The sequence below is a fragment of the Rattus rattus genome, chromosome 5 (genome assembly GCF_011064425.1).
Source record: "Rattus rattus isolate New Zealand chromosome 5, Rrattus_CSIRO_v1, whole genome shotgun sequence".
NCBI lineage: Eukaryota > Metazoa > Chordata > Mammalia > Rodentia > Muridae > Rattus > Rattus rattus.
The window spans coordinates 152556345-152582109 of NC_046158.1; the positions used below are offsets into that span (position 1 = coordinate 152556345).

At 49.8% G+C, this 25765-nt stretch overlaps 2 protein-coding genes across 2 annotated transcripts; both read left to right on the plus strand.

The window, feature by feature from the left end:
- Positions 1 to 3598: 3598 nt before the first annotated feature.
- Positions 3599 to 7860, plus strand: Ocstamp (osteoclast stimulatory transmembrane protein). The gene is given in 4 exon segments (XM_032902649.1): positions 3599 to 3642; positions 5437 to 6436; positions 7407 to 7841; positions 7843 to 7860. Coding segments are annotated over 4 exon segments (1497 nt in total).
- Positions 7861 to 15333: 7473 nt separating this feature from the next.
- Znf334 (zinc finger protein 334) lies at positions 15334 to 25765 on the plus strand. The gene is made up of 4 exons (XM_032904808.1): positions 15334 to 16418; positions 21930 to 22056; positions 22633 to 22731; positions 23493 to 25765. The coding sequence occupies exons 1-4, from the start codon at positions 16404 to 16406 to the stop codon at positions 25289 to 25291; spliced, it is 2040 nt and encodes a 679-aa protein (XP_032760699.1). The 5' UTR covers positions 15334 to 16403; the 3' UTR covers positions 25292 to 25765.

Here is a 25765-nt window from a genome sequence, read left to right on the forward strand (position 1 = left end):
AGAAACATCCAGAACAATGTTGACCCATCACTGGTACCGTGGTTTGCCCAGGTTGGCACATACAGTCCCACATGTCCCACCAACAGAAGCACAAAGCCTTCAGTGCGGCCTTTCCAGATCACTCCTGGGCATGGGATGGGGAAGGGGAGGTGAGTTTGGAAGGAGCAGACCCCACAGTCACGGCACTTGGTTCTCCCTGTCAGAGCTGCCCCTCAGCCCTACAGCCAAGAATTTCTTCCCCCTCTCTTAGCTTCCAGTTAGACACTTTTCACTAAACTTCAATGTCAGGAGTGCCACCTAGGAGATCTGGGGTTCTATCTCTCTTGAGAAAGAAAACGCCAGGCTGTGTGTGGGTTGGTTCACTGAAGCAGGACAATGAGGAGTTATGCATGACCGGATAGCCTGGGCTACAGATAGAAACAAACGGAAGAGCAGCAACCATTAGCAGCTGAGTAGCTCATACACAGCCCTCTCACCCCAGGCCCCACCCGTCGTCCTCCCCAACCTGTGTTGGCTCTCTGCTTCCCACCGAGCCGCCTTCCCGGCCTGTGAAGGACCTCAAGCCTCACAGCCTGAGCTGAAAGGTCGGTCTCTGCTCCAGTGGTCACAGGGTAGCACTGCCCCATGGCCCTTCCTGAAGTGATGGTGGTGGTCGCCCACCTAACCCTTGGGCCATCGCGTGAGTGACTCCCCTCAGGCCTTTGCAGTGACACAAAAAACAATATAAATTATCCTGCTATGCCTTTTGTGTATTTTTACATGTTAAGCAGATCATATCTGGGATATATTTGATGGAACAAATATTTTATTAGAATAGATTTCAGGGCAGGCAAGATGGCCTAGAGGGTAAAGGTGTTTGCTGTCAAGATTGCTGACCCTGAGTTCAATCCATAGGACCCGCATGGTGGGAAGAAAGAACTCGCTCTTAAGATTGTCCTCTGACTTACACACGTATACACACACACACACACACACACACACACACACTTGCACATACATGCACACACATACATACAAACATACATACACACACAAATGCACACACGCACACACATGCATACATACATGCACACACATACATATATACATACACACACAAACACACACACACAGACATTAACAAAATGTTTTTCAGTTTTAATATCATTACTAGAAACTTCTATGGCTTCTGCTGGCAACTCCCATTCTATTTCTGTTAGGTTCTTGGGTAAGGGGTGTGTGTGTGTGTGTGTGTGTGTGTGTGTGTGTGTGTGTGTGTGTGTGTGTGTGTGTTTATGATTGCGCTAATCTGAGGGCCTTTAGAGGGTCACTGAACCCTGAGATGCCCTTCAGCCGGGCCATCTGGAACCCCTCCCCGTTTCCGCCTCCTCAGGGTTGGGACCATGAATGCTGCCCCCCCCACCAAAGCTGGCTTTCCCCTCCGTGGATTTAGGGGCTAGGACTCAGCTCCTTCTGTTTGCACAGTGAATGCTTTACAGTGCGAGCCATCTCCACAGCCTGCCTGTATTGTCAGCCAAGGGAGCTGTGGCCACCTTCTCACCCTTTTGCTGAAGGGCACAAGGACATTAACTCACTGTGGGACTGTGAGCCAAAGTGGCCCTGGGGAGACCTAAAGACTCCCTACTTCCCCTTTGTCTTGTGGCTCTGATTCCTTCAAGAGTAAATTCCCACCCCCAGCCCAGCTCCATTGATGACTCAGAAACACCTCCAAAGGCTGTGAGGCCAGATCAGCCTGGCTGGAGTAAAGGTGGCTGCCCACACGTGCTACGAGAACCCCAAAATATCTCCTGCCCTCCCCCTCGCCAGGCCCTGTGCTCCAGCTTTCTTTCTCCTTCAGCCACCAGAGGAGACCCCAAATGGCCCGTTTCCTAACCAACCAGCTACAGAGCTGGGCAAAGGCTGGCCACGGTTTGTGGGTTGCAGTCCCCAGCTGGGGTGGGAGTGGGGAGCTGGGAGGGGGGATAGGGGATGATATAAAAGACATCTGGCCTGAGGAGTCAGGTCTAAGCATCCTGGAGCCCACTCAGGCAAGGCTAGCACTCAGGCGGAAGGGCTTACGACACGAGCGTTTATGGGCCGCCTGCTGAATAACCACGGAATAGGCGCTTTGTTCTCATACTGCAGAGGACAGAGGACTCGGACTTCAGAGAGGGACCGTATCTTGCCCAAAGTCAGACAGCACAGTGAAGTGAAAGTTCACAGTAGTCACTTAGATCTGTTGCCTTTAGGCCAGGGCTGCTACAAAGGCTCACTGACTGCAGCCCACTAGACAGCAGGGGACCTAAGCCTCCTACAGAGTGGGTGGCCCTCTTAAGACTCTCTCTCGGGGTTGGGGATTTGGCTCAGTGGTAGAGCGCTTGCCTAGCAAGCACAAGGCCCTGGGTTCGGTCCCCAGCTCCGAAAAAAAGAAAAGAAAAAAAAAAGACTCTCTCTCTCTCTCTCTCTTTCTCTCTCTCTCTCTCTCTCTCTCTCTCTTTCCCTCTGTCTCTCTCTCTCTCTCTCTCTCTCTCTCTCTCTCTGTGTCCTCCTTTCCTCCCTCCTTCCTTTTCTCTTCCTGCCTTCCCTGTTTTCTGTTCCCTTCTTTCCTGGCTTCAAAACCTTGCTCATTTCCCACCAAAGTCTGAGTGTCCCACTGGGTTACCCGGGCAGCATGCTGCCAACTCTCGCGGAGAAGCAGCTTCATCAGGGTGCCCCACAAGACCCAAGAGTTGGCTGCTTCTGGTTCTACGGTGTGCCAAGGCTTTGCTTGGGGTTGGGGTGGGGAGCTGTCATCCGTGAAGGCTCCCAGCTTCCGGGAAGGGTTCATATCCCTCTGAGGGTCTGGTCATAGGTGTCTCAATCAATTATGTACTATGTGAGGTCACTTCCCCATGGCCCAGCACGATGCCCTTATAAGGAAGAATGCCTGGCCATTTGACTCTTGCCAACTGTGTCCTTTAGCAGGGGAGCCATCCCATGGCAGAGGAGTCCTAGGGTAGACGGTCATGGGGACTGGTGCTAGGGAGACGTTTCTGCATGCCAGATGGGAATGGGCTTCAAGGATGGCCTGGAATTACAAGGCAATCACTACAGGGACATGTGCAGTTATTGAGCACCTACTGTTTTCAATGTAGGCTGCATTTATTATGCTCTTTCCATGGATGTACCTCATGGCTAAGAACGGCACAGTGTGGCCTTAGCAGGGGTCCCCATGGGTCCCTGTAGTCTCCCGTGAGTTCTCATCCCCAGAATCAGGGATTACGTGGGGGAATAAGGGAAGCAAAGTGGAGTTCTTAGTCTAGTGTCACCGTTGATGAGCTGTATGGTTTTTGTGAACCTCAGTTTCTTCTTCTGTGAAACGGACTAATTCTACTTCCCTGCCTTCTTGGGAAGTGTATCTCCCTCCTCCCACCCCTGGCTGCTCCTGACTGCCTTTCAGAAGAGGGTGAGGCAGCTGGCCCAGCCCCCAGGAGGTGGGCCCCTGTCAGGGCAGGATGAGGTGGCCAGGAGGGTGTGATTGAAGGGAAGAAAGAAGAAGCCAGGACTCTCCCGATTCCCACACTTCCTCTTCACCTGCTGTGGCTGCCCCAGCAGCGCCTGAACACAGCTCTCAACGACCATGAGGAACAGCAGGGAAGCCGTGCAACACCTCGTCAGCTTGGGGTAAGTCTGGGGATTGGGACACATGCCAGAGAAGTCAGCAGCCCATTGAGACGGGTGTGAGATCAAGTTTCAAGCCTTCCAAAGAATCCTCACCTTTCTGGAATCTGCTTTTCTCCTGGTAGGGTGGGATAATAGGAGTGGCTATAAGGCTGTGCGGGAGCTGTGAGGTGTGAGCAGAGGGTGCGGTTCAGAGTGAGAGCACCCCTGCCGCAGCTGGGTCCCTGACATGGCTTCCAGTTCTTAAAAGCATTTACGCTACTTTCTATTGCTTCAGCAGTTCTCTGCCCCTAAACTAACCATACTGTGTGTAGAGTAGTGTGTAATCCCACCCCTGAATGTTCTCGGGCAGCGGGGTGGGCCGGGAAAGCGGTACAGGTGTTGAAGACTCGTGAGCGTGCAGTAGTGACGATCACCAGTAGGTGGCGCACTCTGCTGTGCTGACCCGCAGGCAATGGATGCTCAGCTCCACCCAGTCGTCTGCAGTGAAGAGGGCAGTGATAAAATGTCCATGTTTCATACTTGACCCCTGAAGCCAACCATTTTGTAGTCGTCCGTCTGCTGTAACTGGTGTAACTAGTGTAACTGGTGTGAGCACCGAGGAAGCCAGAGTCCGCTTCCCTTCCTGCTGTGTCTCCAATGCTGAGCTCACGGCAACTGCTGAGTATTAGTTGAGGGCTGGAGAGCTGCCTCGGTGGGTAAAATGCCTACTGTACAAGGACCTGATTGGATCCCCAGAACTCACGTGAAGAAAGCAAGGCGTGAGAGGATGCATTTGCTCTCCCAGCATTGGAGAGGTGAAGCTCCCTGGGGCTTCCTGGCCAGCCAGTCTAGCCAAATTGGTGAGCACCAGACCCATGAGAGACCTTGCCTCAGAAAAATACGGTGGAGCAACGGTGGGACATCTCAGTCAGTGTAAGAGAACCTGATAGCAAGGTCAGCAACCCCAGTTCAATCCTTAAGAGCCACGTGATGGAAGGAGAGACGTCTACACACACACACACACACACACACACACACACACACACACACACACAGTGGCATGCAAGCACGAACCCACAAAATGAAATGTAATAAAAAAAATTGAGATGGAGAATAAAAGATGTTGACATGCAGGCCATGAATGTAAAACATACAATACATACATACATACATACATACATACATACATACATACATACATACACACACAAAGAAATGTTAGTTTGATGACTGTTTTGAGGCTGGTTGAAGAGCAAAGGTCCCCTAGAGGCCGACTGAGCCGTCTCCTTGCCTGTAAATAATGGAGGGAACACTGGGTTCTGTAAGGAAGAACATGAACGGGACCAGCACTGAGGTACACAGACTGTGTGTGTGTGTGTGTGTGTGTGTGTGTGTGTGTGTGTGTGTGTGTGTGTGTGTGTGTGTGTGTATGTGTGCATGTGTATGCGTGTGTGTGTGCGCGTGTGTGTGTGTGTGTGTGTGTGTGTGTAACTGTGCCTCCTCACTCTCTTGCTACATTCTTTATTTCAGCCCTGCTTACTCTCTCCACAGCATACCTGCTGCTCCCAGAGCCGGTAACCACCTCCTATTCCACAGACATTGGGCTGTGGACTAACAACCCGGTAAAGACTTTCTGGGGAAGGCTCTGATTGGTTCAGCTTGCGGTACCCCGGATGGATAGAGAACCTCTGATTGGTCCATCTGGAAAGTGTGCGGGTTCCAATGGCTCTAAGAGGAGTCTAGTAGCAGCCTGACTGGTGGGATAGGATAACTACACCCTCCTAACACTTGACTCCCTTATTTCCTTGTATACAGGTGGAGGTTCTGGCACTTGGGGATCTGCAGAGCAGTTGTCCCTCTGCAGGCTGCCTGGAATGCCTTCTCCCAGCCTGTGCCAGCCAGCCGGAATGAGCTACTGACCCAGCTTCTCCTATGTGTTTCCTTGGCCAGTCTTATCGCAGGCCTGGTTCATCACTGGCTGGTCTCTTTGCAGCTTTATCCTCTGGGACCCCCTACCTTGGTGACCGCTCTTTGTGGTCTCTTCGTCTTCCTGAGCCTGGGCCTGGTGCCCCCCATCCGCTGCCTGTTTGCGCTCAGTGTGCCTACCCTGGGCTCTGAGCAGGGCCGCCGCTTGCTCCTGTCCTACAGTGCAGCCAACCTGGCAGTTGCTGTGATGCCAAACGTCTTAGCTAATGTGCGCGCAGTTGGGCGAGTGCTGGGCTGTGTTACTGAGGGCTCTTTGGAGAGTCTGCTCAATACCACTTACCAGCTGCGCCAGGCAGCCAGGGAACTGGTCCCAGCCGGCCAAGCAGTCAGCCGGAGCCTGACATTTGAGGTGGAGGGCAATGGCTCAGCCTTCCGACTTCACACGCACAGGGTCACTCAGCAGATCCTGGAAGACTTCTCTGGCCTGGAGTTCCTGGCTCGGGCAGCATTAGGGACTCAACGGGTGGTCACCGGATTGTTCCTGCTGGGTCTCCTGGGCGAGTCGGCCTGGTACCTTCATCGCTACCTCACCGACCTACGCTTTGACAACATCTATGCTACTCGACAGCTGGTTCGGCAGTTGACCCAGGCTGGTGCCACACATCTTCTGGCCGCTCCACCTCCGTGGCTACTCCAAACAGCCCAATCTAAGCTGTCCCAAGAGGAGTTGCTGAGCTGTCTTCTAAGGCTGGGGCTACTGGCACTGCTCCTCATAGCCACAGCTGTGACGGTGGCCTCAGACTATGGGGCCTTCCTCTTGGCACGAGCAGCTGTAACCTGGGCTCAGGATTTACCCAGTGTCCCACTCACGCTCACAGTCAAATACGATGTAAGTGTACCGAGGGGAATACTCTTGGAAGAATCAGGTGGGAGGGGTCTGTCCAGTCCTGGGCTTCCTGCTGTCTGTATTTGCTTGCCTCAGAGTCATGATCCTTGGATATGCGGGGTCTGACAGACAGATGACGTGGAGATGTGAGGAACGAGAAAGCAGAGAAGTGGGATACAGGAAGGGACCAGGGCTAGGTACATCCCCACACCCCACACCCAGTGATTGCTCCCTTCAGCTGGGCCCTATCTCCTAGCTTTTACCTCCTTCCAACAAGGCCTTTGTGATGTAGATCCATCAATAGATCACTGATTAGTACAGGGTCCCCATCCCCTAATTCTCCCTGAAAACACCCTCACAGACACACCCAGAGGAGCGAATTGCTAATGTCCGGGGCATTTCTCAATCCTATCAAGTTGGCAAGACCACCAATACCATAAGCATTGTTGGTGGGGTTGTTGTTTTTTGTTTTTTGTTTTTGTTTTGTTTGTTTGTTTGTTTTTGTTTTTGGGGGGTTGTTGTTGTTTGTTTGTTTTTTGCTTTATTTTTTTTATTTTCTTTTTTTTCCCCATGGGGTTTCACTATGTAGTTCTGAGTGACCTGGAGTTTGATAATGCAGAACAGGCTGCCCTCCAAATCCACAGAGATCTGCCTGCCTCTGCCTCCTGAATGCTGAGATTAAAGGCGTGGACCAGCCCACCCACCCCCACACCCCATTGTTGGGTGGAAGCAGAACTTCCTGCTTGCTAATCAGCCACTCTGCCCTCTGAGCCCTTAAGACACCTCCGGCTTTAATTAGTTTCCTCTAAACATACTTTGCTCGGAGGTAGTAAGAATAACAGAGGTAAGGTTTGTGTGACGCTGCTTGGATGGCTACTGGGTCACGGTTGCCCCTCCCTCTACCCATTCTGTAGGTGGCAGCGATAGGGCATCTGTTGGCTCCTCTGACTTAACCCTTTCCTCTGTTCTGAAGGCCTCATATAAGGTCCTGGACTTCATCCTCTTCGTCCTCAACCAGCCTCCGGTGGAGAGCGTGTTTGCCTCGGTGCAGCGCTCCTTCCAGTGGGAGTTGCGCTTCACATCCCACAACTGCCATCTGCCGCAAGCTCAACCGCCCCGTGTCACCGCTGCGCTGGCCGCGGGCGCCCTGCAGCTGCTGGCTGGTGCCACCTTGGTACTGCAGGCCTATGCCTGGCGCCTGCGGCACGCCATCGCCGCCTCCTTCTTCCCAGCCCAGGAGGCCAGGAGGCTTAGCCACTTGCAGGCCCGGCTCCAGAGGAGACACGACCGGAGTGACCACCCGGACAGACACGTCAACACTGTGGGCACTCGGGGACCCAGGAAGCCCGGCCGGGGGGCAAGCGCTCTGGAGTCACAGGGATCTCAGGCACATGACCCCCTTTCGGCTTCCGTATGACCTTGAGTAGGTCATTGCACGCCTCGGAGCTTCAGTTCCGTATCTACATAATGATCGGGCAGGGCGTCAGTGATCGGCTTTTCCCTTGGGATGTGCGCGAAATCTTGGCGAGTGGAAGGCCTGCAAGATTAGGGAAGGCGCGCACAGTAAAGAGGACTGGAAGTTTGGGAGGACCAGACAGTTCAGTTCCTTCCCGCTAGATGGAGTTAGCCCTGGTAAGCATCAGCGAGGAGATCCTGCGGAGCCTTTGAGAATTTACGTGAATCTGAAAGTTTGATCTTATAAATGAGCATAGTTATTAAATAGAAGTTATTTATTGAACGGTTTTGCTCTTTCCTGCTCCTGTGGGGGCCTTTCCATCTAGACGTCTCACGTTTGGTAAATAAAAATACAAGATGCCCTGAATGTTGAATTTCAGAGAAGGGACATATTTGTTTAGTGATCCTCGGCTATGAATCCGGTCTCTGGTTAGCCGTATGTAGCCTTGAGTTCCCCATAGGAAAACTGTTCTTCACTTTTACCTCAGGAGTCAGCTGCTGTGGTGAAAGCCTGCTAGCTCAGAGAGGCAGAGAAAGCAGCCAGCTGACCCTGCTACTCCACAACGTCGTCCGAGAAGGAAAAAGCTCTTTCCCCTCTGTCTTAAATGCCTTTCAGCTCAGATCTATGTCACTCCCTGTCAGTTGGTTCCTTACTCTGCCTCTTGACCTAGAGCGACTTTGTTTAGCTCTTGCTGTTAAGGTAAGTGCCAGGGTTGAACGACACTCACCACAATTACTTGTTTACAGTAAACAGAAAGCTCTAGGATGCAAGGCTGAGCCGCTATTAGAAACAGATTTTTACAGTTCACAATCTTCTGTCTCACAGTGTGATCAAATGTCCTGCAACATAGAATAATAATATTTATAATAAGAAAACACACTTCACATCTTGATTGACTTTTGGGATCGGCACATAGGGCAACATCCCATTCGGTAAAACAGAATCAAGAGTTCTAAAGACTGAACGAAGGATTTGGCTCCGTGGAGAGGGAGGGGCAAGGAAGGCAGAGCAGGAAGCATAGGGAGGGCGAGCCCCAAAGCCTTGTGTAGCTATTGTGAAACTTGAGGCGCACACTTATTTTCAGACCATCTGTACTATGACTGTGGCTACAATGTATTCTTTGACAGCTGTGGTAGAGAGTGCTCAACTCCTCCCATAGACTCATATATTTGAATACGCGGTCTGGGTTGGTAGAACTGTTTGGGAAGGATTAGGAGGTGTGGCCTTATTGGAAGAGCTGTGTTGCTGGGAGTGGCCTTTGAGGTATCAAAGCTTCACATCATTTCCAGTTAGTTTTCTGCCTTGTGATTGTGTCTCCAGATGTAAGCTCTCCGCTACTGTTCCAGCACCATGCCTGCCTGCTGCCACGCTCTTCCCTATGACGGTCATGGACCCCTAACCCTTTGGAACTTTAAGTTCCAAATGTCCTTTCTTCTCCAAATTGCCTTGTCTGTGGTGTTTTATGTAGCAATAAAAAAGTAACTAAGATGATATCACTTCTTTTCCTTCTTTGCTCTTTGTTGATTTTATCTTGTAGTGTTTGCTTTGGGACAGGGCCTTGTGTAGCCTAGGCTACCCTCAAACTCACTATGCAGGCAAGGATAACCTTGGACTTCTTGATTCTCCTGACTCTACTACTCAAAGGCTAGGATTACAGCCAGCTCAGAACGCACAGCAGAAAAGCAGGAGAGCCACATGGAATGCACAGCAGCAAAGGTAGAGCCAGCCTCAATCAAGGGGAAGACCAGCACCAGGGGCTGACCTCTGACCTCCAAATGTATGCTGTGCCCTGCACATTCCCAGAGACACACACAGGATCATGTGCCTGCACACGCACATGCATACACATACTGTGCGCACACAGGGCAGGGGGGGAGAAGGGAAGAGGGAAGGGCTTACATATTTTCCTTCCAGATATAGAATCAGATTGTTATATTTAATGTGATTTCTCAGAATTAAACACATCCAGTAGTATTGGAAACAAAAAGGAGACTAATTTCAAACTAGAGAAACTATGGCTGCCAGCCTGTGAGTGTGAGCAGGGAAGGAGAGCAGTAGGGCTCACCTTTCACCTGGCCACCAACCCATCCACAGTGGCCTGACCACAGGAACGCTCCAAGACACACCTTGTGACACCATTACCTGAGGAGCCAGGATGTCAGCACCTGAATTGGGCAAACAGACCAGTCACCTCAGGGACCTTGGAATCTAGACAGCTCTGTCGGAAGCATCGGACACACTTTGAGGGGACCTGAGCTCTAATCCCAACTCCCACACATGGAAAAATGGAACCAGCTCCCCTGAAATTGTCCTCTGATGTCTACATGTTTATCATGGTATGGACACACACACACACACACACACACACACACACAGAGGCACGCACACACTCACACGCACATGCACACTCACATGTACACACACACAGAGGCACGCACACACACTCACACGCACATGCACACTCACACGCACATGCACACACACATGCACACACATGTACAGCATACCTGCTCACACACACACACATACACATGCGCACTCACATGCACACACACATGCACACTCACATGCACACACACATGCACATGCACACTCACATGCACATGCACACACACACACACACACACACACCTTCACGCATGCGCACGCGCCCACACACAGTAAGTAAACGCAGTGCACTGCTAGACTCAAGCAGCTATGGCTGCTTACACAGAAGAAACCAATCCGCTCTCTGGCATGGATTGGGGAGGGGCCCATGAGGCCTCACTCCTCGCTGAGGAGCTATTGGCCGTCAATGGCTACTGGGGTAGGGTGGTAATTTTTCTTCAGCGGTGTGGCTCCTAGTAGGTTGCCCATGCTCTAGTAGATGGCCCCATACTATACCCTTACTACCAGTGCCAACTGGATTCGTACATGCTTCGTATACAGCCATGAAATCCCCAAAGAATAAATTAAAATACTGTACTAAGCAAGTAAATGAACGTAACAGAACAGGTCTCCCGAGTTTCCACCAGACGGATAAATGAGTGTATAATGAGTGAAGACCTGCCTTCATCCTCGTGCAGAGCCTCTCTCCGACGGCTCCCATCTGAGCAAGTCTGAAGTGTACCCCGACTCACAGGGCTTTGTTTGCCAGCAGCAGAAAGTAGCTCTTCATCACTCAAAGGGCAAACTGTAGGAGTCAGGAAGACCGAGAGCCAGCAGAGCCTGGAGACGCCTGTAGCTGGGATCACGGGCAGTCTCCACAGCACCCACGCCATTCTACTTGGGGTTCAAGTGCAGATTCATGGCATGCTTGGTTTGGGTCACAGCCCTGCACCCCATGAAAAGAAAGAAAGAGAGGAGGAGGAGAGAGGAAAGGAGGCTAATAGAATGTTGGAGCCGGAAGAGGAAAAGAAAGGTGGCCCATCATTCTGTGGACGGCCTTGACAGACTTACAGGTTGGGTAAAGCTCTATCTAGTGGGCTCTTCTCAAAAAACGGAAGTCGGGGAGGGGTGGGGTCCTCTGGTGCTGTGCAGTACACAGCTTGTGAAAGCCTGTATGGTAATCTCGAGTAAAGGTTGGGGTAGCCCCCCAGTGGAAAAGTGCTATCAGAAAAAATGTTATCAGTCTCATGAGGCTACGAAAAAACAAGAGTCTCTACAAATTGCTTGACCCACATTAACGGCATCTGGATATATTATCTGAAGTATCAGAAAGAGCTGGAACCTTCTTCGGCACATTCTATGAGGAGGCCTTCTTGACTGGGCCGCCTAGTTAGCGAAGTTGATGGGAGCCTCCAAGGGAAGTTGGCTGGGGAGTCTTCTGCCATCTAGTGGTCAGTGTGGGAAACTGCAGATCCCAGCATCTGGCTGACTATTCCTCTTCAGGTCCCCACATTCTATTCTTCTCCTTTTCCTCTCTTCTCCTCCTCTCTTTCCTCTTTTCATTCACAAGTCTAAACGCTTTGCTTTGTTATTCTTCCCATTGTGAGGGTATACAATGTACACGTGTAGGTGAAGTGCACAGAAGTTGGCCCCAGCAGGTCTGTGGCCATCAGAGAATGCCTTTGTAGAAGCAATTCTCTTCTTTCCGTGAGAGTTCTGAGAATAGAACTCAGACCCTCAAGCTTGAGCCGCAAGTGCTTTTTTGCTTTCTGAGATGTCTCGCTGGCCCAAGTCTACGCTTTGAGAAACCTCCCACTGTATTAAAAACTTACCAGGATCTGTGAGTTGTCTGTCTCCTTAGTAGAGTTGTGGTCATACACACACAGTTGTCAGGGTCTTGATATCAACACTATGGTTTTCATTCAAGGAGAATGAATGTAGGAGTCATGAAGCCCGTGATCCTCTAAGCAATCCTGATTATGGAAGGTGCAATACGAAGAAACAGGATAGTATGCAGCACCTTGACGCTCCATCATGTCAGAAATAAAATGAACAGGGAGCTGGAAAGATGATTCCGGGATACAGGAATGGGGGACTAAAGAGGGGGAGAAGGGAGGGGACATGAGTGTATTATGAAAAACACTCGTGAACAATGGGGATCTGAGTCTGCCAGGAAGTCTTCCAAGTTTGCAGGGTGTCCCAGAATCCCCCCGGGGGAGCCTGGAGGTGCAGCTGTGGCACCTGTCCACCACTGAGATCAGTTCCCAGCACTTGGGAGGCAGAGACAGGCCATCCTAAATTCAAAATGATCCCATGATCCGGGCTAAATAGAGAAACCCTGCTCAAAATCGAAACAAACCATTTTGAGAATGTTGCTGATATGTATCTTTGTACACAAGTTCAATTGTTTCTTTAGGAGTTTCCTGAACTGTTAGAGTAAAGGGCTTCTGAGCTCCAATTCACGTGCAGAATGTGTTCTAGGAACTCCGCCAGAGTGACAGCCGACTTGGCCAGATGAGGAACGTTTTTTCCAATTCCATAACCAAGCTTGTTTGCCAAGAGGGTATATGATTTTAAAGTATCAATTACTTTTTTTCTTGGATCCTTAGTGTGATCCAGTAAGATGGATAGATAGATAGATAGATAGATAGATAGATAGATAGATAGATAGATAGATAGATAGATAATAGATACAGATACAGACATAGACACATACATTTATATGGTGTCTTAGGGTTTTATTGCAGTGAAGAGACAACATGACCAAGGTAAATCTAAAAAAGGGAAACATTTAATTGGGGTTGGCTTACAGTTTCAAAGGTCTAGTCCATTGTTGTCATGGTGAGAAGCACAATGCTGAGCAGGCAGACATTGGTGCTGGAAAAGGAGCTGAGAGTCCTACATCCTGATCTGCAGGCAGCAGAAGGGGACTGAGTGTAGCTTGAGCACAGAGACCTCAAAGCCCACACCACAGTGACACACTTCCTCCAACAAGCCACACCTCCTAATAGTGCCACTCCCTACGGGCCAAGCATTCAAACTCATGAGTCTATGGGGACCATATGTATTCAAACCATCCCATATGGCTAATTTCTAACTCATTTCCAAATCTTCTATATTAATTTTCTCATCCCTTACTTGACTTTAAAAAGCAAATAACATACTTGATTTAAATTATTTCTAGTAGCACTATTAATAATTGAGCCCACTTTTACATTATTATATATAGAAACCAACTGCATTCCCTTCCCCCATACCTTTGCTTTTATTTTTTTTCCTTTTTTTTTTTTTTCCAGAGCTGGGGACCGAACCCAGGGCCTTGCGCTTGCTAGGCAAGCGCTCTACCACTGAGCTAAATCCCCAACCCCCCCTCCTTTGCTTTTAAAAATCCATCTTTCCTCCCCAAAGTCATTTCCGTTTTCTTTTGACTTGGTGTGTGTACGGGTACACATGTCCCCGAGAATGGCATGGCACACATGTGGAACTTGCAGAACTGGGTCCTCTCCCTCTACCATGTGTATTCCTGGGACCCACGGTAGGTTATTTGGTTTGTTGACAAGTGCCTTTATCCACTGAAACATCTTGCAGACTTGCCATGTATTTATTGCTCCAAAACAAACTACTCCCAAAATGCGGTGGCTTAAAGTGATGCAATTGGTTATTCCATCAAGAACTTAACCGCACGCAGTGCTCAGGACGGCTCATTCCCTGAGTCTGAAGTCTTGATAAAGATCCCTGTAATGTGAGGTGAGGCTGGGTTTCTGGGAGAGATTGGGCTGTTTCTCCACCTTGCCTCTCTGCTTCTTTTGATTTCCACTTACTCTCTGGTAACTAGTTAACTAAAGTCGGACACAAGCTCTAGGGACACTGCAAACAAATCTGACTGCCAGGATATTGGGTTTGTTTTTTGAAACCTGAGGTGTCCCTTCTGATGCCCCCTTTATTTAAAATGACACCTCGGCCACGTTTGATGTGGGAGACAATATACGAACACTGAGTCCCTGGAAAGTCTGGCTCACCGAGGACCATCTCTCAGCCTCTGCATCCCAATGTTCCTCTTAGTTTTTAAAGATAACAGCTAACTGTGTCAGAAACCTCCTGGTCTTCCAGCGAGTAAACGTTATATAGCTTTCCTTTTTTAAGGTATATACATATATACAATTTGTCCTCATGGATGAAGAGATAGTTTCTATATTACTTGCATTATATATAATGGGTCGTGTTAAAATATATTGTTAAGGGATTGGAAAGATGGCTCAGTGATTTAGAGCACTGGTTGTTCTTCAAGAGGAACAGAGTTCAGTCCCCAGCACCCACATAATACCATCGTCTGGCCTCCTCAGACACGAGGCACCAGGCACAGCACACAATAGGTGAACAGGTATACATGCAGACAGGCAATATATCTATGCATATAAAATAAAGTAAAAATCGAAAATAATATACTGTTAAAATATTTTGCTATTACTTATTGTGATTTCTCCTTTTGTAAAATTGACAGGAGAGTGTGCACCTGTCAAGTTAACTCAGACAGCTGGGGATCAACAGGGTGGCGACTCTTTTCTTTTAAGATATTTAGAGATGGTCTGATTCCTCATTATTAGAGGTTTCTTCTGTAATTTTGGGAAGGTCGTCATTACTTTTCTTATTCTGAGAAAACTGTTTGCTTATTATTGTTTTCTTAATATACGGTTGGAATTTCTTTCCAGAACTCTAATTTTTCATTTATCACACTTCTTTTGGTACTCATGGTTTTTACTCACAGTTACTGTGATTAAAACCCTAGCGCCTCAGAGGAAATCGGCGGGGCGGGGGACCGCAACTCCTTGTGGGAAATGTAGTCCTGGAAAGACTGCAGCACCCTTTGGAGAACCGTGGGAATGGGCGCTCCGAGGCTCTGCGCATGCGCCGTTTCCTAGCCTCTATGGATACGTTTCCGTTTCTCTGGGCTCTTCCAGGCGAGGCTCGAGGGGCCCCTGTGCGCCACGGTTGCCTGGGGCCTTCTGGGAGCTACAAAAGAAGCAAGGTTTTCCCCGGGCCAGAGGAATACGGAGTGGCGACTCCGGGGCAGGACCAGCGCCTTCCTGGGGCCCGCGGAGGCTCGCGCGTGTCCAGGGGTCGGGCGAGGCAACAGAGCATCCCGGGGCTGCAGGCCTCCGTGCGGGCAGCCTGGGAGAGAGGTGTGTGCGTGCAAAAATCGGATCCCACCAGTCTTGCGGATGCCCTTGGCCCGGTAAAGCTTCGCGGTTGATTAAAGTTGAACTGCGATTGAGGGAACGAACAGGTCCAGATTGGGGAGAATGGTGCTTCATTGGAGGGTCTTTCGTTTGGGAGGGAAGGGATGCCAGCCATGGATAAGTAAATGGTTTCTGCATCACTTGGAACAAATGCATGTCGTTCCTTAGAGTCTCCATTCTGTTTCACTAGAGTTGCTCAAACCACGTCCACCACCAGCCTGGGGTTTATTGATTTCCTTTATATAGAAGAATGACCCAAGAGTACCTACAAAGACGGTTTTTTGAGACATTCGAACTTTTTCTCAAGTGAGGAAGGCAGCTATTTTAACCATTTAGGTAGTTTGCTAGTGACAGAACCAAGAATTCAATTCTGGTGGGCCGTTTCGAAGGCCAGGGCTTTGTCCTCTGCTACGCTGAAGCAGAGGCCTCCCTCTCATGAAACTGCAGTTAAGGTTGGGGGAGGGGAGCAGAGTGATAAGCATCTTTAAACCCTCCTTCTGTGTTTTCTCATTTCATCTGCTGAATACATTAGTAGGAAAATAGGTAATTGACACAAAAAAATAAATGATAGACAGACAGATAGACCTTAGATTTGCTGGCCTGCTGTCTCAGGCTTTATATACACCAAAGCTTATTGATAGGATCTAATCTGAACTCCAAAGTGTTGTGTTTTTTAAGGAGGCATAAGAGGGTAATTCAGTTCACACCTTTGTTTCCAGTCACACAGTAAGAAAAGCTCTGATTTGTCCATTCAGATTCCCTCCGCAGTTGTTTTCTGTCTGACACAGGTGGGAGGGTCCTTTCCTTCCACGTGTCTGTGAGTCACTGCCAGTCTGCTGATCACAATCCTGTTCTTCCTCACCCAGCCCTTCAGTCACCGTTCCTGGCCCTTTCTTGAGAACACCTGAAAATGGACAGTACCCAGGTAAGTCACTGAGGGATTCGCTTCCCACCTTTTGCAGTGGGTTTTCATAGATTGCAGCGTATACGTTCCAGACGAAATAGTAGAAATATATAAAAAGTCGGCATCAGGGAAAATAAGGGAATCAGATCGATACCAGAAGAGTGAACCTCAGTGAACAGAAGGCATTGCCAGATGTGGCGGTGCACGCCTTTAATCCCAGTGCTTGGGAGGCAGAGGCAGGAGGATCTCTGAGTTTGAGGCCAGCCTGATCTGCATAGAGAGTTCCAGGACAGCCAGGGCTGCACAGAGAACCCTGTCTTGAAAAAATAAACGAATGAATCAATAAGTAAACAGACACTATACATCCCTGTGGGCTGATTTGGGTTGTATGACAAAGACCCAGGTAGTAGGAAGTGGGCTGTCACCATGGTTTTTAATCATTTATTTATAAACATGTTCTTAGAAAATCTGTGAGCGGAAGCTGCAAAATCACCTTTACCAGCAACAGCTGGGGATTCCCTGTGACAACTTGGCAAGGCCTAGCAGTTACAGATGTCTAATCTATTTTCAGAGGCGTAGACGGCCCTCTGATCGTTCTCCATGGTGTGATGATAAAACCTACACTAAATGGGCTGCATATGCCTCAAATGGTGCCTGTTACTATTTCTTTTTATCTTTAGTGCTTTTTTTTTTTTTTTTTTTTTTTTTTTTGTGTGTGTGTGTGTGTGTGTGTGTGTGTGTGTGTGTGTGTGTGTGTGTGTACTGTAAAGTGGAAACTGGCTCAAACTGGTAATTCTTCAGCCTCCTGAGTGTTTCAGGTCTACTTTTAAAACAGGTGTCAGGGCACTATTTGATTTTAGATCCTATGGTAAAATTATTTCACTTGCTTCTAATGTCAACTCGCTCCTTGTGTACTACCAGTGTGATCAAAGTTAGTGATCATTTGCCTGTTTTCAAACTTAGCATTTCCACTCCATGCTTCACCAAACTCCCTGTTGCCCTTACAGTGTGATCGTCTCTCCCCAAATCGTACTGTTTCTAGCCTCCATACCACTTCTCTCTTTAACTCGCTAATCAGTTCCCCTCTCATACCCACTGCTCCCGCCTTCTGCCTCCAACATTGCACATTTATTCCATCCTTCTCTTTGCCTTCCTTCGTGCCATCTAGAGTTTTAACTTGAACCCTTTGACCCCCGAAATCTTCCTGCCTGTAAGATTTTCGGGGTGTTATTCTCGCTGTACTTCTGTGCAGTGGGTCTGCCAAAGGCCCTTGGAGTCCTCCGGTGCAGAGCAGAAATAATGTCCGCACCTCTGTCTGCTCAGTGCGGCTCCCTCATTGAACCAGCATTGCTAAGCCCTCCAGGTCCACAAGCTAGAAAGAAAATGAAGCCCAAAGCTAGGTGTGGTGACTGATGTCTACAACTTCAGTACTCAGGAAGCTGATGCAGGAGAATTGCCATGAGTTGAGGCCAACCTGGGTTACAGGGTGAATGAAACTGTCTCAAAAGGGGGAGAAAAAGAAATCGAGGTGTGTGTTTAGTCTTCCCATTCCTTGTTTCCAGTCCCAGGCCTTGCAAAATCTCATGAGAATCAGTTCGTACTTCTCCTGCCTCAGTTCCTGTCTTTGGGATTCTCATGATAGGTTTCCCCGTGATCTATCCACATCTTTCTCAAGTGTGTTGTTCACTCTTGCTTGTCTTCCTAGCAATACCTGTCTGTATGTCTCAGTGCCGCCCTGCCCAGGCAAGTCCACACTAGTGCAGGATAAAAGTTCAGCACCCTTGGTTTGACTTAACAAGGCAGGTTACTTCCTGGCCTTTTCCTGCTTTTCTTTAGTTCCTGCCACTCCAGACCTTTCACTTAACACCTATGTGTAAATCACTGTGTTGTGGACCTGACACTCCCGGATGCTGCACCTGTAGGTTGGATGCTGCACCTGTGGGTTGGATGCTGCACCTGTGGGTTGGATGCTGCACCTGTGGGTTGGATGCTGCACCTGTGGGTTGGATGCTGCACCTGTGGGTTGGATGCTGCACCTGTGGGTTGGATGCTGCACCTGTGGGTTGGATGCTGCACCTGTGGGTTGGATGCTGCACCTGTAGCTTGTTGGAAGCCAGCGCCTCTATGCTCCCTTGTGGAGCTCAAGCTGGCAGAGGAGTGGCCTTCCTGTAGCTGACACCCAGACATGGCTCAGATCGCTATCAACAGATTTGCGATGGATGTGACCAGGATGTTAGAAAGCAACTCAAGATTGGGGGCTCATCTTTTCTGAGGCTGTCCCATATGCTGTAGGACACCTACCATCCCAGGCCTGCTGTCCCTCTGCCAGAAGTCATCTCACGGCACTGCCCCAGCCAGACATTTTTGCTGGCTGTGCACTGTGCCCCAGGAAGCAGGCATCAACTGCGTTTAGCCCGCTGCAGGACTGTATCATGCTTCTGTTTCCTGATCATGCACCTGAGTTTACTTTGAACCTATTCCCTGTTGTTTAATAATTTCTAATTCTTCACAGGCAGAAGCTGTTCTGTTTTAGAACCCATTCCTGTCCCTTCTCTTTATCCTCCAAGCTGTGTGTTTAGAGAGCTGTACCGCTGTCTCTTTTTCCACATCAGGGTAGGGTCTGCACGTTTGCCTACAGTTGAAGCCATTGGCCTCCTCTCCATGCCCTCTCTACCACCCCATCCCTTACAGGGAGGGCCTTCATTTTCTTCTCTTTTGGTTTTCCTTTGTTTTCTTCTCAGACTGCATAGGGTTATTCCATAGTTGACTGAATCACTGGAGATTGACGTTTTTTACCATTCGTCATGAACACTGTTCAGTGTCTTCCAAAAGGAGTTTGCTTTCCCTTCTGCTGTGGGCTGTGTGCTCTCAGGGCAGCTGTTGCTGTCCGGGTGTGCAGAGGACTCAAGTCCGCGCTCCTCATCCGACCCTCCCTGGCCTTCTCCCTCTAAAGTTCTCTGTGTCTTCTTTGTAGTCGTCAAGAGTACATGTGCACATCATCCTGCCTAGGTTATAATACAAATTATAAAGTACTGTTTAGTACCAGGAAGCTTATTTTGAAGGGAGTGATTCGTAGAGAGTATTTAACGTGGATCGTGAACCACTTCCAGGAGACAGGCACTCGAGCCTGAAGGAAGGGTGCCCCAAGGCCCGTGTGCATTTGTGAGGCAGGAGGAAGAACGGCTCAGGGACCCACTATAGCTTTTCATGAGGAGAGCCTGTGGCCTGGCACACAGGGAGCTCATGGGCTTCTGTAGAGCTGGGAGATGTCATCGCTGCTGCACTTAGAAATGAATTCAGACAAATGTAAGAACAGAAGTCACATTCAGTTCTCATGCAAGCTTGGCCTATCTTCCCTTGGCCTGACAGTGCTGGGTGCAGTGATCGGAACCTGGGAAAAGCGCCAGTCTGGTTCTGTTACTGAGTGGACAACAGTGCAGTGCCCAGGTCTTCAGCCAGGGTCCAGTGCTACAGTTAGTTGTCTCGTGTCCATGGCCTCTTGTAATCTGGATGACCTTTGTCTCTCACGACCCTGCATGGTCTCAAGACCCTGTTCTTGTCTGTAGCGCCTCTGTCTTGTGACCTACACTCTGTGGCTCCCTTGTCCAGCCAGGTGTGTTGCTGTTTGTGTCTGATTTGTGATTCTCCATAGTGCGTGGTAGTTCGCTTGCTTGGGTTTGGGGGCTTGAGAAACATCCCTGCGGTTCTCTGAATCAGACCTATACACAGAAGTCTGTGTGGAAATGCCCTGCCCTCCGCACTTTCGCCCTTTCTCCTTACTGTTGCTCTCTCCCTCTTCCTCCTCCCGAAGGCGACAAATTCATTCATTCCTGGTCGGCCCTCTCTGTGTGTGTTTTACATGGGTATTGTTACCTGTGTGTCTTCTTTCCTCTCCTTCCTCACATAGCGGTACACTGTAGATACCGTTGTACCTCTTTCCCTTCACGGTACAGCCTAGATCTCATTGCATGCAGTCTAGAGACTTCCGCATTTTGCCTTCAGATACTGTTTCCCATTGCTGTTCTTTTCCTTGAGCGCCAAAGCCAAATGTCGCCTGCCAGGGTAGGTGCCCTTGCCCGTCTCCTGCACAGATGCTCTGAGCACAGCAGGTTGGTGCCTTAGCTTCCTGTGCTGTTGCGTGGGTGTGTGGGGGGGCTGTTTATTTCTGTCTTCCTAACATTGGCGTACAATGTTGACATGCTCCGGCTCTGGTCACACTTAACAGTCTACTCCTCCAGCCCACAGGTGGCCAGTCCCTCTTGGTCCTCACGGAGTGTTCACTCTCCTCGTCTCTCACCCACTGAAGCTCCCTGTAGAAGGGCATCCTAATTTTCTTCCCCTTTGACTGGACCTTTTAGCTGTTTCCCATGTTTTCAAGTGGGGAACAGCAAGCTTCTTCTGGGGGACTGTATGATAATGGTTTTCAGTTTTGCCTGGACACAGGATCTCTATTAGCTCTACATGCAGCCGCTTGTTGAATGAAAAGGTCCCGGGCGAAGTGTGAACCAGGCACCGGCCAGATTGAGCCGTTGTGATTAGATTGGGCCCCAGGGCAATGGCTTGCCACCACCCACACACAACAGTGTCACCCCCAGAATGCACATTGTCCTGCTGCTCCAGGGGTTATAGACATCTCTGTGTTCTCCAGAGTGGACGGTGAGGAGCGCTCCAGCAGCCCCTGGGCTTATTATAGTCATATTCATATCTTGGCCAGGAGCATGAGCAAACAACAAATTGTTATCGGTGTTAACATGGTTATTGGTATTAACGCACTGCTTAGCCTAGAATTACACTATGGTTTCCAAGTAAAGGCATGGGTCCTCTGTACATCGGAAGAGGGTTTTACTGATGCGTTGCAGTAGCAAAAGGCCTCTGTGCTCTGCCCACTCCTGTTTCTTTCCTACAAAGGTTACTCTTCCACTGTCGTGTGTTTGTGTGTGTGTGTGTGTGTGTGTGTGTGTGTCTGTCTGTGTGCCTGTGTGTGCATGTGTGTGTGCATGCACGTATGTGTATGCCTATGTGTGTATGTGTGTGCATGTGTGTGTATGCCTGTGTGTGTGTGTGTGTGTGTGTGTGTGTGTGTGTGTGTGTGTGTGTGTGTGTGTGTGTGTGTGTGCGTGTGTGTGTTGCTAAGTGTATTTCTCAGCGAACATACTGTAGCAAGACATACCTTCTGTGAGGACTAAAATCATGGCCTCACAGACCTCTCAGGACACGAAACAGGACCATTGGTGGTGGTGCTTTGTCTAGTATGTATGTTCCTGCCTGAAGTGCAGCCCTGGGTGTGACCCCAGTCACACTGGGTGCTCCTTGAGAGCGAGAGCCGTCGTGCACACGAGTGAGTAATCCGGGATCCCAGGACACGGTATATGTAAAGAACCCATGCACACATCGTGAGCGGTTTATTCTTTGCTCCCCCTGAAGCTTCTCTCTCGCCGGGCCCTGGCCGTGCGGGGCCGACCTCATGGTTCTTACTCCCGCTCCTCTGCTGTTGCTCAGTGCTGGTGTCTCAGATGCAACTTGCTCTTTCAGACATCAGTCTCCTTCAAGGACTTGACTGTGGACTTCACCCGTGAGGAATGGCAATATCTGGGCCCTGCGCAGCGCCTCCTGTACAGAGATGTGATGCTGGAGAACTACAGTAACCTCATCGCACTGGGTGAGTGCAGCCCACAGCACCCAGAAGCAGCCTCACAATGGTGGGTGAGTGCAGTCCCCACACAGCACCCAGAGGCAGCCTCACAATGGTGGGTGAGTGCGGCCCCCACAGCACCAGAGGCAGCCTCACAATGGTGGGTGAGTGCAGCCCACAGCACCAGAGGCAGCCTCACAATGGTGGGTGAGTGCAGCCCCCACACAGCACCCAGAGGCAGCCTCACAATGGTGGGTGAGTGCGGCCCCCACAGCACCAGAGGCAGCCTTTCTTCTGTGTCAGAGAACACGGTAGAGAGTGGAAGTGAATTCACTCACCTTGAGTAACGGGAGAAGGATGATAATGTCAACCATTTGCACACAGCTCTTCACCAACTCGTACTGGCTCTGTTGAGCTATCAGAGGGCATCTCCATCGCCCAGTTTCCCTGTCCTTAAGTCCTTGAAGTACACAGAGCTTGGTTCAAGTTCCATACTGTTTCTTCTTTTTTTTTTTTTTTTTTTTTTTGGAGTTGGGGACCCAACCCAGCAAGCGCTCTACCACTGAGCTAAATCCCCAACCCCATACTGTTTCTCATTAACAGGGTTTCGTGTTAGCAAACCAGATGTGATCCTAAAACTGGAGCAAGGGGAAGAGCCCTGGATCGGGGAAGACTTGTCACATCAGAACTTGTCACATGCAGGTGAGTGCGATGACTGAGTGGGTAAAACCGAAGAACTTGAGCCCAGGCTGATCTGTGACCACAGCAGGCACCTGTATGATCTTCTGGAATCTTCTAGGACCTAGAGATCTCGAAGTGACAGATGAGGAGGCCAGCTCATAGATACTAAAATGTCCTCCCCAAATCTGTTCACTTAATGGAGCTTTATGTGCTCCATCCACAGAACCCAAGCACCTTCACCCCGCATTGATTCCTTTGTCCTACCCAGGTGCCCACCCAGGTGCCTTGCCTACTGCCTTAGTCCATGCCTCTCAGCGCCCTCTCGAGCTTTCCACCCCACTGCATTTGCATAAATGCCAGAGTACTCAGCACTGAAAAGATGTCCGCTTGGCCCCTCCCTCCTGATGCTTCTGAGCACTTCCGGAAGCCAGCTTCATGCTCTCGCTGTCTTGCTGCATTCCCCTTTGTTCACACCAGGTCCTTGTCCTGTCACCCTGTCAGCCATGGAGAGCTGTTGGGGACCATCCCGGCTGCATGTTTCTGTCAGGGTTCCAAGGCTCCTGTGTTCTTTTGTCAGTTTCTCCTTTCTCTGACCCGATAGTGAGCTGCTGTAGGTGGGTTTGCTTTGTCCCCTGACCCCTGCTCTCTCTCATCCATTGTGGTTTTGTTTATCACTGGGAAGCCAGTGCTGAGCCTTGGCCCCCATAAGGCCTTTGCACAGATTGTCAGAGGCTCACAGAACTCACATATTAATGTCATTTCTGTTCCTTTATTCCTTCCAGAAGATGATGACACCTTAGAGAAGGACAAGAGGACACAAGACAAACATTTGAAGCAGTTCTTAGTCATCAATAACAAAACGACATCAGAAAAAGCCAATCTGTTTGAGAAAACAGTTGCTCTCGACACGAACAGTGTTTCTTCGGGGAAAATGCTCCATAAATACGATCCAGGTGGAAATGGCCTAAAAAATAATTCAGAAGACACTGTCGTAAAGCCAAGCAAAGCCAATGGGAAGGTAGCTGCTGAGCATGATGGGAGGGGGAAGCCAGCGCTCCACACGAAGGCTGACAGAAGTCATTCTGCAGCAAAGCGGTACAAATGGAGTGAAGTCGGGGATGTTAGGAGTCAAGGTGAGGATCTCACTCAACAGCTGAATAACCCGGCTGTAAGTCAGCCCTCTGAACACAATGAAGGTGAACAGGAGTCAGCCCGCACCGAGGAGTGTCCTGAACGAAAGCGGAATGAGTGTGTGGAGTGTAGGAAAACCTTTTCTAAGAGGTCCACCCTCATCGTACACCTGAGGATCCACACAGGAGAGAGGCCCTACGCTTGCAATTACTGCAGGAAAACTTTCCGAATAAAAGCAAGCCTCACCCGGCACCAACGGATTCACACCGGGGAGAGGCCTTACAAGTGCAAGGAGTGTGGGAAAGCCTTCATCGACAAGTCTGCCCTCATCGTGCACCAGAGGATCCACGGCGGGGAGAAGTCCTACGAGTGCATCGAGTGTGGAAAGACCTTCTTCCGGAAGTCAGCCCTGGCTGAGCATTTTAGATCCCACACCGGGGAGAAGCCTTACAAGTGCAAGGAGTGTGGGAACGCCTTTGGCAAGAAGTCGTACCTCATTGTGCACCAAAGAACTCACCGGGGCGAGAAGCCCAATGAGTGTAAGGAGTGTGGCAAAACCTTCTTCTGTCTCTCCGCCCTGATAGCACATCAGAGGATCCACACCGGGGAAAAGCCCTATGAGTGTAAGGAGTGTGACAAAACCTTCTTCTGTCAGTCGGCGCTCAACGTTCACCTGAGAAGCCACACCGGCGAGAAGCCCTACAAATGCCGGCAGTGTGGAAAGTTTCTGTGCACGAAGTCTGCCTTGGTCGCGCATCAGGTGATTCACAGAGGAAAGAAGTCCTTTGAATGTAGCGAGTGCGGGAAGCTTTTCTACCTGAAGTCAACCCTCACGATACATCAGAGGACTCACGCAGGGGAGAAGCACGGCCTGCTTAGTAAGTGGAGCCGACCCTCCTCCGCTGGGAAGTCCAACTGTGGCGAGCAGAAAAGAGCGGAGGCAAAGGAGAATCTGCATGAGTGTCACGATCACAGGCGGACAGCCCACAAGAGCTCACGCCGCGTCGCCCACAAGAGAACCATATGGGAGAGACCTTATGAGTGTCAGGAATGTGGGCGGACCTACTGCCGGAAGTCAGCTCTCAGGCACCACCAGAAGACACACACGGGAGAGAGGCCCTACGAGTGCAAAGAGTGCGGGAAGACCTTCTGCCAGAAGGTCTCCTTTACTGAGCACCAGCGAACTCATACCGGGGAGAAACCACACAAGTGCAAGGAATGTGGGAAGTCCTTCCGCCATAAGTCAGCCTTCACAGTGCATAAGAGAATCCACACAGGGGAGAAACCGTACGCGTGCAGTGAATGTGGAAAAAGCTACCGCCGGCTCTGGACTCTGACTGAACATCAGAAAATACACACAGGGGAGAAACCCTATGAGTGTAGCATATGTAAGAAATCATTTCGCCACAAATCAAACTTCCTTTTACATCAGAAAACTCACAAGAAGTAAATTCCAGCAAGGCAACAACGGATCATTTACGTAATGCTCAAGTCCTGAATTACACATAAAGGCGTGAGTCCTCGTCAGCACAGGGACCGTTGCGTAAGGCAGCCCTGTTTCAAACACCAGAGAGTTCACGTGGGCCACGTACAGAGTTTGTTTTATGGACGCCGGACGTTCAGTGTTAACTATGAAGACATTCAGCATTTTAAACATTATACCAGGTGTGCCTGCCGCCCTTCCGATCACGGAACAAACACTAATTCCTACCTGACCTCCCTCCACAGTTAATTTGCATAGCGTATGTTGCCGGATGTGAGGAGCCAGCATTGACTCCAGATCATTGCTCCTGCGGTAACTGAGTAGTTTGTTTATGAGTTTCCAGTATTAACACCTCAGACTACACAACCGTCCGTCCTCTGTCCCTCCTGTCTAGTGACAGGCCCTAATCCCTTTCTCTGCAAAGGTGAGTCGGACGAACCC

What these genes read in the sequence shown, in the direction of transcription:
- Znf334 (XM_032904808.1), top strand. An exon ending in CAGTAACCTCATCGCACTGG is followed by an intron (nt 22,057 to 22,632) that starts GTGAGTGCAGCC and finishes TCTCATTAACAG; the next exon opens with GGTTTCGTGTTAGCAAACCA. An exon ending in TCAGAACTTGTCACATGCAG is followed by an intron (nt 22,732 to 23,492) that starts GTGAGTGCGATG and finishes TATTCCTTCCAG; the next exon opens with AAGATGATGACACCTTAGAG.